This window comes from Anoplophora glabripennis, unplaced genomic scaffold (genome assembly GCF_000390285.2).
Source record: "Anoplophora glabripennis isolate ALB-LARVAE unplaced genomic scaffold, Agla_2.0 scaffold1469, whole genome shotgun sequence".
Taxonomy (NCBI): domain Eukaryota; kingdom Metazoa; phylum Arthropoda; class Insecta; order Coleoptera; family Cerambycidae; genus Anoplophora; species Anoplophora glabripennis.
In genome coordinates this window covers 2,113-13,303 of record NW_019417546.1, presented here as the reverse complement: position 1 = coordinate 13,303, position 11,191 = coordinate 2,113, and the positions used below count along the sequence as shown (strand labels likewise).

Genomic DNA, 11,191 nt, shown 5'->3' with positions numbered 1-11,191 from the left:
TTACTAAACATTTGAAACATTTTATAGAAACGTTTCTGTTTCATTACAGAAATGTAGCACTTGAAAACTTATTTAGTGAAACACAGCCGAAACATTACAATTGAAGAGACCTTTCGATCTCGGAAACATAACAGACGAACAACCCTTTGCTATTTTTGCTTATCTTATGGAACAATCGGCATTAGTTAAATTTTGCTCTCAATCCTCAATCCTTCTCAAGCGTTAGTTCATTTGCCTTTGTTTATATAAAGACATAATTAGAAAAAAAAAGTGGTAGCATATTTATAACACGTCTAAAAAAAATGTATGTTCGTGACTTGCGTAGACTGCGCGTAACAGCCCGAGTTTATTTGTTTCCCGTGTGCCGTGTATCGTTTCAATTCGTATTATGTTAGGTTAGGTTTGCGGTTTATCAGTTTGCTTGGTTTCGTTGTTATTCATTTTTACTTTGACGCTATTTTATGTGATAATTTGTAGTGTGTGCAGTTGTGGTTATTGTAAGGTGCATATAAAATAATGAATATTAATGCAAAATGTTTAAAACGATATGTGTAGAGATTTCCAATTTTGCGTCACATCTACCTAAATCTAGTTATACCCACTACCTATTACAGACAAGAGGACAAGGGACAAGAACTAAGAAAATGGAACAACAACTATACTACTTAGTCAGTGAGAACTATTTGAAATATGGATGAATCAAGTGAAATAGACGTCATTTATTTTATATTTTGTACAAATGTTTATATTTGTTTATGTGTATAGGCATGTTTAAATAAAAGAGTTTAGGTAGTTACCTACAGATATTTACTTTGTCAAGATATCATTTTGTATCCTTATTTCTGCTGTATAATTTGTTATTTTTAAAAGGTATATGTAATATTGACCATATGCGTAGAAGAAATTATAACTTTATATTATTTTTCAGTAATGTTATTTGTTTTTCATGTACCTACCATTTCAAGATTCATAATATAACTTTTTCTAATTATCAGTTCGTCATTGTTACCATATTCATGATGGTCTCAACATTAGAAAATTTCCATTTCAGAAGCGTATTATTTGAACAATATACAATGTGTAGCTTTTTTTAATGCTTCTGATATTGTTTTGTGATATTTTTATTTGTACGATGAATGGCAAAATTCGTAATCCATATTAGTAACTTTTTTCAGTGGCTTCTCAAAAAGAAAGAAATTCTTAGTAAAAGTTGCCGCATCCCCAAACTAGAAGAGCATATTTATTTTTTTTAATATACAATGTAACTTTTTTTAGTTCGAATTAAGTCATTCACAATACAAATAAAAATATCACAAAGGAGTATTAGAGATATTTAAAAAAATACACTATTTATACTACATATTTCAAAAACGCTTTTGAAATGAAAATGATCTAAAGTTGAGAGCATTATGAGAACAATATGGTAATAAAATTATTATGTTACTCAAACATTTCTGAAAATATACTGAAACGTAAAACAAAAATATCGAGGGCATAAATGGAACATAAAAAGAATGTTACTGAAACCAATTTTTTGAAACGTTTCATTGGAAACGTATTTTGGGGAGGACATCTTGGGCTTCTAGAACGTTACCAGAAGGTTGCATGGATTTTTTATGAAACGTTTCAAGAAAAATGGAAACGTTTCTGAAACATGTCAGAAATTGAAAAATGTTTAGTGGGTTAGTATATTTGTTAATTGGCATTTATTAATTTTACACACATCACCGGGCACACTCACAAAGACACAACACAGTTAAAAGTAAGAATTTCACTTAAACATTTGTTCATTAATAACTTTCTCCATAAGACACACGTTTTCGTAATAAACAATAACGTAGAATTGATTACTCATTAATTAAAATTAAACTAGTAATTTTTCTGTTTACCACACAAAAAAAAGACGAAAAAGTGAACCGTATGCCATTTATGGTTACAACCGTCGACGGGTTTTCTATAAAACTGTATCAACAAAGGTAAAAAAGAATTTGCTATTTTTTTAATTAAAATATCTAGAACGACAAACGTATTATTGTTTTCTATTTTCAAAGTAAATTTAATTGTTGGTTCTTAATTATTAATATTGTCTAGAAAAATATTTATTCCTCAATGGGAAAAGACCAAATTGCAAAAATGTCATCTACATATCGCGTGTTATTTCAATTATTAACGTAGTTTTCTTCAAAAGAATCTAATATTACATTATGTAAGGTACTTTATAAACTTACTGATAATGAAGACCGCATTTGCCATTCCGAAATATTGTTGATAAAATTAATTATTTAATTGAATATACCTATATGTAGTTTTTATACAAGTCCATAGGCACACGTTATGGATAATATTATTCTGAAAAAAATAATAAAAGTAAAGATCCAAGTTGTACACATTTTATTATTTAAATATCATACAACTGTTTTAGACTAATATAGTATGTTTTTCTAGATACTATTTTATTGATGTTACATTCGTCAAATTGCAGGGCGGTGATGTTTGTACAAATTGCACAACTACAATTATGTAAGTAGCAACGGCAGACATGATCTGGAAAAAAAACATTTTTAAAGCAAATAAAATCATCGCTACAGAAAGGTACTTGTGTCCTGTTATCAGTAGGGTTGACATAATTATTTAGAAAAACTAAGCAGAGTGCCCGGGGGGGGGGGGGAGGTAAAAACAGAAAATGCGCCACAGGCAAAAATTTCTCCACTCCAATGCATCAGCGCTTTAAAACGGCGACTCTATACTTCTCTAATCTAGGAGCGACTTCTTAAACTTAATTTGGGACATAAAACGGGATCCAAATTTGTTTGCGCGACCCATTCCTTGTCTACACCACTGAACTCTATCTGTCGCTATCAGTGGTCTACACTCAATAGTTGGGAAATTGATAACAGTGATGTTAGTTTATATATATATATATATATATAATTATAAATATTATAATGGTAACATTGGCAACACTGTACAAAATTAGGTTATCTTCTAGTTGATCAATTTATAATAAATGCAATGGCTTCATGGGCTACCTAATGGCATTAATGGCAATGCATTCAAACATTGATTAGTGTAATAATGGATGATTAATTTTTATTTATGTAAATGTCTACAATGTGGAGATTATGTTTGGATTTGTGAGTTATTGAACCAATGCAGGTACATTAGAAGATGATTCGCAGAAAGAGAAAGTGGAAAACTTGAAAACGATAAGAATGAAGTCATTTACATTTGTATGCTTTACCATAACACTTTTTTTTTTGTTAAATAGGAACTTTATTAATTCCCAAAATATAAATCGTAATGATATTGCCACAGAAGATATAATAGAATCACCACTGTGTTGTAACCTAACGGTGGAACATATAGATTTAGATTATAGTTCAAAAATTGTACAAAATGAGTACATTGTTATGTTTAATGGTTATTATAAAAATCAAGCTCGTGTAAATTACATTAATACTGCATTAAATGCATCAGGTATAAGAAAATGGAAAATAATAGCTAGAGAAAATCCTGCAAGTGATTACCCTAGCGATTTTGATGTTGTCGTACTTGAAGATACTAACAAGTTAGAAGGATTGAATGCTCTCAATGATCATCCAGCTATAAAAAGGGTGACCGCGCAACGTATGGTTTCTAGAACCCTCAAATTTATTAGCCCGGAATATATAAGGTTAGGGAGAACCAGCTTGAATTCAAAGAATCAGTTTTGGCAAGCAACAGGTCGCCATACAAGTAGAAGATTATTACGTGCTATTCCACGACAAATTACTTCAGTTTTACAAGCCGATTCATTATGGAATATGGGAATAACTGGTAAAGGGATTAAAGTTGCAATTTTTGACACCGGCTTGTCGAAAACTCACCCACATTTTCGAAAAATAAAGGAAAGAACGAACTGGACAAATGAAAGAACTTTTGATGATGGCCTAGGACATGGTACTTTTGTGGCAGGCGTGATCGCATCTAGTAAAGAATGTCTAGGTTTCGCACCAGACTCAGAGTTGCACATATTTAGAGTTTTCACTAATAACCAAGTGTCGTATACTTCATGGTTTTTAGATGCTTTCAATTATGCAATTTTAAAGAAAATAAACGTATTAAATTTAAGTATAGGGGGACCAGATTTTAAAGACCATCCTTTTGTTGATAAAGTGTGGGAATTGACGGCAAATCGTGTAATAATGGTATCAGCTATAGGTAATGATGGTCCCCTATATGGGACTCTAAACAATCCCGCCGATCAAATGGACGTTATTGGTGTGGGAGGAATTAATTTTGAAGATCAAATTGCAAAATTTTCTTCCCGCGGAATGACGACATGGGAACTACCCCAAGGTATGTTAAATTTCATAATAAAATCAATTTGTCTGCTTATATGAAGGTTCTTTTGGATTGTTGTGCCGTGGCCTACGTGCATTGCACTTCCTTAGCTTTAGACAGGAATCTGTGATCTGCTCTTATTTTTCTTTGGTCAGGTAATTAGAGGGCAGGCCCGCTGTCGGAACCACTAAACTTATTCTGATGTTCATTTTGGTTGTTGTTGTTGGTTCTAAGGCCCCTTCGGACGGAACCGTTCCTCAGATAATACTGGTCCTATGAGACATTCTGCAATCGTCTCAGTAACTGGTCGTGTCCAATGTTTCCATTGTGTTACTTGACTAACTGATTTGTTTAAGGTTATGGGCGAGTTAAACCAGACATTGTAACTTATGGATCTGCCGTAAAAGGATCTCACATTAAAGGTGGTTGTCGGACGTTGTCCGGAACCAGCGTAGCGTCTCCCGTTGTCGCAGGTGCCGTTACGTTACTAGCTAGTGGAGTTTTACATCGCGGAGATGTGATTAATCCAGCTAGTATGAAGCAGGCGTTAATGGCATCCGCCAGGAGATTACCCGGAGTAAATATGTTTGAACAGGGCCATGGAAAGCTTAATTTAATGAAGGCTTATCAAATTCTCAACGGTTATAAACCTCAGGTATTGCAATTAAAATATTCCGTTTTTAAGGACAAAATTGTTATTTTAATCTTTCACAGTACTGTTGATCTTAGCATGAATACTTAATTCGTTTTAGGCAAGTTTAAGTCCAAACTACATCGATCTCAGCGAATGCCCTTACATGTGGCCTTATTGCACTCAACCTATTTATTACGGATCGATGCCCGTTATTGTAAACATTACCATTTTGAACGGTCTGGGGGTGTCCGGTAAAATAGTGAATAAACCGCAGTGGCACCCATACACCCCACAACAAGGGCAGTTACTAGATGTGGCCATATCTTATTCGGAGCTTTTATGGCCTTGGTCGGGCTGGATGGCCGTACATTTGTCTGTTGGAGTGGAAGGCGCCACGTATGAAGGTTTAGCTCACGGTCATATTACAGTTACTATAGAATCACCACCTGGATTTGGAGAAGCTGAACCCAGACAAAGTACTGTGAATCTTCCTATCAGGTACGGACCATTATGAAATTAAGTTTTCCCGTAAAGCTAATCTTTAAAAATTAATTAATAAATTATATTATTAAAACTTATTCTCTCTTGCATTGTGTACATTCTGAAAGTCTAAATTTCTATCTTATCGTCGTAATTAAGAGATAAATCCGAGTAGGATATTTTTAAGTTAATCTATTATTTCAGAGCAAAAATAATACCCACACCTCCTCGACATAAGAGAATTCTTTGGGATCAGTACCACAATTTGAGGTACCCCCCGGGATATTTCCCAAGAGATAACCTCAAAATAAAAAACGATCCTCTCGATTGGAACGGAGACCACATACATACTAATTTTAGAGAAATGTATCAGAATCTACGAAATACCGGTTACTATGTGGAAGTTTTAGGTAAAACCTTATTTTTACAATTTACATTTAGAGAAAAGTTAGTACAGTGAGTTACTGTTATAATAATTTTTTTATCAATATGCAGTGAAAATCGGTTATAAGGACCTTCAGGGGATCGTTTGTTTACGGTTATTATAACCGATAGACGTAATAAGCAATTACATATATTTTATTTAAAATTTTTATAGAAAAAAATGAGAAATTTATAATACAAGTCTTTAAGTATGGCATGCATTGCTCTATGTTCAATTGCTTCATTTTCAATGAATTGTTTTCTTATAGAGACTTATTTCATTTCTGTCCTTTCAAATTGTTGTAATCGTAGTGTGACACGCCACATTCATTTGCTTGCTTGCATTAGCATATAATACATATAATATAACTGTATGCGTAGATAAGTCGTAATCTGTTCCAAACGTACTAATTGGTGTCAAAAGCGTGCCAGCGGGGCGTGCGGAAGAGCGGTGCATTGATTTTAAGACCGTATATATCACTATTAGTCGTTATAACTGATTGATTCTGTGGTAGATGTATGTAAAGACGCGTCGCTAAATCTGAACTGTCGTTGTAAACGATATTTTTAATATGGTATTTCTATAGGATTAAATCGGGACTTCCAAATTCTGTCGTTATCTCCGATATGTCGTATAAAGCAATGTCATTATAACCAATTTTCACTGTGCTTCTGAAAGGTAATAGGACGAGAATATAAAAAATGAAATGTATTGTTCTTCTTTGATAATATACTAATTTAAATGAAATGTAAAAATGACGTAATTATTGAAATAAAGCGTGTCGTGTATTCGGTTGATATTTTAGGATCACCGTTAACCTGTTTTGACGCTTCCCAGTACGGTACACTCCTTATCGTTGATCCGGAAGAAGAGTATTTTCCAGAAGAAATATTTAAACTAAAAAAAGACGTAGACGCAGGTCTGTCGATTATAATATTTGCCGATTGGTATAACGTGACTGTAATGAAAAAGGTGAAGTTTTACGACGAAAACACCAGGCAGTGGTGGATGCCCGACACAGGTGGCTCAAATGTACCCGCTCTCAACGATTTATTGGCCTCGTGGAATATCCAGTTAGGAGATAGGGTGTTCGAGGGCCATTTTAAGCTAAACGATCACGAAATGTACTATGCTTCCGGGACGAGTATTAGGAAATTCCCTAAGGACGGTATCATGATATCGCAGCATCTAATGGATCAAGGAGTCCAGGTAAAGTTTCCATCATTTTTAATCTTGAAGGAGAGAAATAGAAAAATCACAGTTTTTGGATATGGTTTTTTTTTTAGATTTTAGCAGAAGTCGACGATGAGAAATATAAAGTTCCGATACTAGGTCTGTTGCAGACAAAGTCCACGGATAAAAGTGGACGAATAATAGTCTACGGCGACTCGAATTGCATAGACGCGAGTCACCTAGAATTGGCTTGTTACTGGATGTTAGATGCCATGTTGGAGTACACGTCGACGTCCCACCTGCCTTCTGTGTTCAAAGACAACAGAATGTTGAATTCGGAAGATGTGACCGAGACCGGCCATCCCCTCAGGATGGAAGGAAACCGTCTATATAGGTACTCTAAGGTGTTGGCGGGTAATTTGGGAGAGTCCCAGCCGAGGGCTCTACCCCAGTGCCCTCATCTGGTGTGGTCCCATCCGATTCCGTTGAACGTGTCGGCCCCCAGCAATTTGTATCAGTCACAGAAATTGTTGTCGCTCATAGAGGAGGTGAATTTGCCGCTGCACAACCTCGATAATAGCATTAAGGGTAAGTGATTTGTCTGTGTCGTCGTTGTCGTTTGTCTAAATGGTTGCCATAGAACTTTTTTTTCAAATTCCAATTTTAATTTTGATTCGTACTCAGTTTTAAGAAATATTAAGGACTCTATTTAGCAAAGGACAATGCTTACATTTAATGTTAGATTAACTTTTTATAGATGCTTCGGGACATGATAAGAACGCCGAGTTTATCGAGTGGAGTTGGCGGAATAAGCCGGTAGATTCGATACATAAGCACGACAATTTCGACTTTAGTACAACTGTTTTAGTGTTAATAGTGTTAATTGTACTGTACTACTGTGTTAAATCCTCCTATAGACCTAAACCCAAAAAACGGAAGGTTTACAAAAGACTTCTCAACATAGTGCAGTGTCGGAGGATATCCACAGTTTAGAGTTTCACGGAGAATTAGTTGGTGTTCTAAATTTATAGAATTTCCAACTAATAACGTACCATTGAATTTCGAGGCTGGAATTAGAATTCATTAGATTCATCATACTATCTTACTTGATTTTTATAATAAAAAATGAACTCGTTCCAACATGTCGGCCGTATTTGTGTTATTTTATGAATAATTTGAAACTGCAATTCACTGCATCACCTTGTAATGTGATAAAAAAATGTTAAAAAAGTTAACTTGGACGAAATATTCCAACATTTTCTGGCAAGATGCTCTCGTTAATTGGAGAAATAAAACTTTTATATGATCAGTGGCTACACAATGACTGGAGTGTTGCTTTATATATTTTCATTTAATTTCTGGAAGAATATATTATTTTTCTGTTCGATATGGACGGTTCCCCTATTTCTGTGTCGCGAGAAACCAATGTGCTACTCTGTTGGAAACAAAATATTGGACGCCTGCTCCCTTTCAACGGCAGATTTTTTAGCGTTTTCTTTTAATTACGGTTTTGCTCTATATTCACAAATATTAGAGGAAAGCAAAGGGAATACCACCAACAAAACCATCATTTTAGTTATTTTATAGCCACTCTTCACAGACAAATCTTTAATTCGACTATTTAGCCAAAAATAAAACGGAATATTTTAATTAAGAAAAATTACTAATTGGATTTTTTCTTTTAACGTCCAAGTCTGGTATTGCTGTTATAAACGTTAAAGTTATATATAATTTTGACTTTTCAAATAATATCTTAATGTTAACATTTAAAGGAAATCTTTGATTGTATACAGGGCGTAACTTTGAGTGGGGGTCATATTTACACTGAAGCTACCTTTGACCTTTAGAAACACGTATGAATTGTTTATTTTTTAAAATTCCGTCTTGAACTAATTATATATAACTCAAGTATTTATTTGATTAAAGAAAAAAAAAGTTAGATTCGTATTCAGGGTAACATACTGTTACCCGTAAAAAACTGACCCCTCACCTAAAGTTACAACCTGTATGTATAAAGCATTTGGCCCTACCCTGACTACTGTAAATTTTACACCCAAGTGTAAAAATTATACTTACAGCTCTGTATTTATTTATATTATATGTATTTATATCTAATTGTCCCCCTGTTATGCTACATAATATATTGTTAATTCATTTTGGAAAATATAGTTGAATACAAGTTACTTACAGCAAGTGTTTGATTTTTGTCAAGAATGAAATATCCCGCTGCGGAAACCTGGATTGGTCGAGCAACTAGCTGAGTTAGGAACACGTTTATCTGGAACAAGGAGATCCCTTTAAAATTCGCGTTTTACCTTCTTTCCGGATTATTACCTCCAGTTGGCATTTTTCAGATATAGCCGTAGAAGGTATGCCGTGCAGTAAGTTAATGACTTCGGAACCCTAAAATAATGTCTTACTATAAATACAATTATTATTATTATTATTATTATTATTATTATTATTATTATTATTATTATTATTATTATTATTATTATTATTATTATTATTATAATGAAAGTGCGGCCCATTAAGAACCCCTCTACAAATGTTTTTGAGGACGCTCATTTTAATAGGCTTTTCGATGGGCTCGCTGAACTGATTATGATGGTCTATTTTGTAATCCATGGCCTGCTGCAATTTTATTTTTAGGGTGACCAATTTTTGTAAAATTTGGTAAAGAAAAAATGAAAGTAAACAATAAATATCTTTTCTTCCATCGATCTTTTTTTTCCAAATATTAAAAAGTAAAAACATTTCAGTTTCATTACGTGTGAAGGGATGGTTCTCAAAATAACGTTTTACTTACAGTTTCCTTTAAAGATTCCGATGTAAAGATTGTGTTCATTAAAATGACTACATGTCCGAGTGTCAGAAACAGTAAATGTATGTCATGGTTGCTTTCATATAAAAATACGCTGATACTTAACACGAGAAAAACTATCATGCATAGGTGATCTATAGCGATGTAGGTTCCATAACATTTTCCAAGCTCGTGAACACACTCGGATAACATGTTATGTAATGTCCGAACATCTGCAAGTGTTTGGTGTGTGTCTGAATCATATTTGATGACTGTGTTAAAGTAATCGTGCGTAATGTTACGTAGTTCCAATGTCTTATTGATTTCTTGGAAATTGCATTTGATCTTCACTGCAAAATAAATATATAGAAAAGATGGATAAAGTTGCCATGTGGTCAAAAAACTGAAAAACACGGATACCAGCGAACTAATGTACATTTCCTTAATAGTGGGGGATAATATGCTTCTAATTAATTCAGATGAATGATACGATGAAAGAGCAAGTCCTACTATTGCTGCTGATTTTGAAATTACAGTCTGATAAAGCATTGTGTACTTTCCAGTAGAATAAGTGATTAAAATTTTGTTCTTTTTTTGGTCGAATGTATCTAAAAGACGTATCAGCCTTGGTAATTCTCGGTACTTACGAAAACAAAAAAGATAAGAAATAATGGATCTGCCAGTTATAGAACATACAACATAAGTAAGATACTTTTCTGTTTCAGGATTATATAATATAAAACCTGAAATGAAACAAATTATAGAAGCGTAGAGACAAAATATTATTAGGGAATACAAGAAAGAACAACTAAAAAATCGAAATTGTAGATGTGATGTGTCCAATGTTGTAACATTTTGTATGGGGAAAACACCAAACATTTTTAAAATAATTGCCACTGGACGAAAGTACCAGTAAAAAGTTTTCATATTAACAGAATCATAAACACTATTAAACCGGAATACTTAACACTACTATACTAATTACAAATTCTACATTATCCCTTATAAACCAACAATGAAATTAAACATTACCAACTTTATCTTGATATAAAGCCATATGGTGTGATTACAGAATTGCATACATTTTAATGTTACAATAATAATAAATTTATCGCTAAAATTTTGATGTTTTTTTTTGTATTACACAATTTTCCCATTTATCTTGAACATTACAAAGTAAACACCAAATTGGTATCTAATTAGGTATCAAAGAAATATTAAATCCTTTACATGACATTCTTTCTCTACCTTACCTACCTACTTTAAAATTCATATACTAATTATATCAATTCTACATAATGTAATTATCTAATGGAAAATCCTAACAAAAAAGAAATTGTCTATATATATATAT

The 11,191-nt window shown here is 33.3% G+C and overlaps 2 protein-coding genes across 3 annotated transcripts; one reads left to right on the top strand and one right to left on the bottom strand.

Moving 5' to 3' along the window:
- Nucleotides 1-2,402: 2,402 nt before the first annotated feature.
- LOC108915946 (gustatory receptor for sugar taste 64b-like) lies at nt 2,403-10,894 on the bottom strand. The gene is made up of 5 exons (XM_023456409.1): nt 10,870-10,894; nt 9,844-10,799; nt 9,369-9,437; nt 9,223-9,312; nt 2,403-2,544 (listed from the first exon to the last, which is right to left on the bottom strand). Exons 1-5 carry the CDS (start codon nt 10,892-10,894, stop codon nt 2,449-2,451), a joined length of 1,236 nt encoding a protein of 411 aa, XP_023312177.1. The 3' UTR covers nt 2,403-2,448.
- LOC108915945 (membrane-bound transcription factor site-1 protease) lies at nt 2,979-9,228 on the top strand. 2 transcript variants are annotated; one of them, XM_018722108.1, is made up of 7 exons: nt 2,979-4,338; nt 4,680-4,978; nt 5,076-5,455; nt 5,642-5,847; nt 6,667-7,070; nt 7,148-7,622; nt 7,792-9,228. In XM_018722108.1, the coding sequence occupies exons 1-7, from the start codon at nt 3,213-3,215 to the stop codon at nt 8,025-8,027; spliced, it is 3,126 nt and encodes a 1,041-aa protein (XP_018577624.1). In that variant the 5' UTR covers nt 2,979-3,212; the 3' UTR covers nt 8,028-9,228. The 2 variants fall into 2 exon arrangements, with proteins under 2 accessions (XP_018577624.1, XP_018577625.1); XM_018722109.1 differs by having other exon boundaries at nt 7,777-7,887.
- Nucleotides 10,895-11,191: the final 297 nt, after the last annotated feature.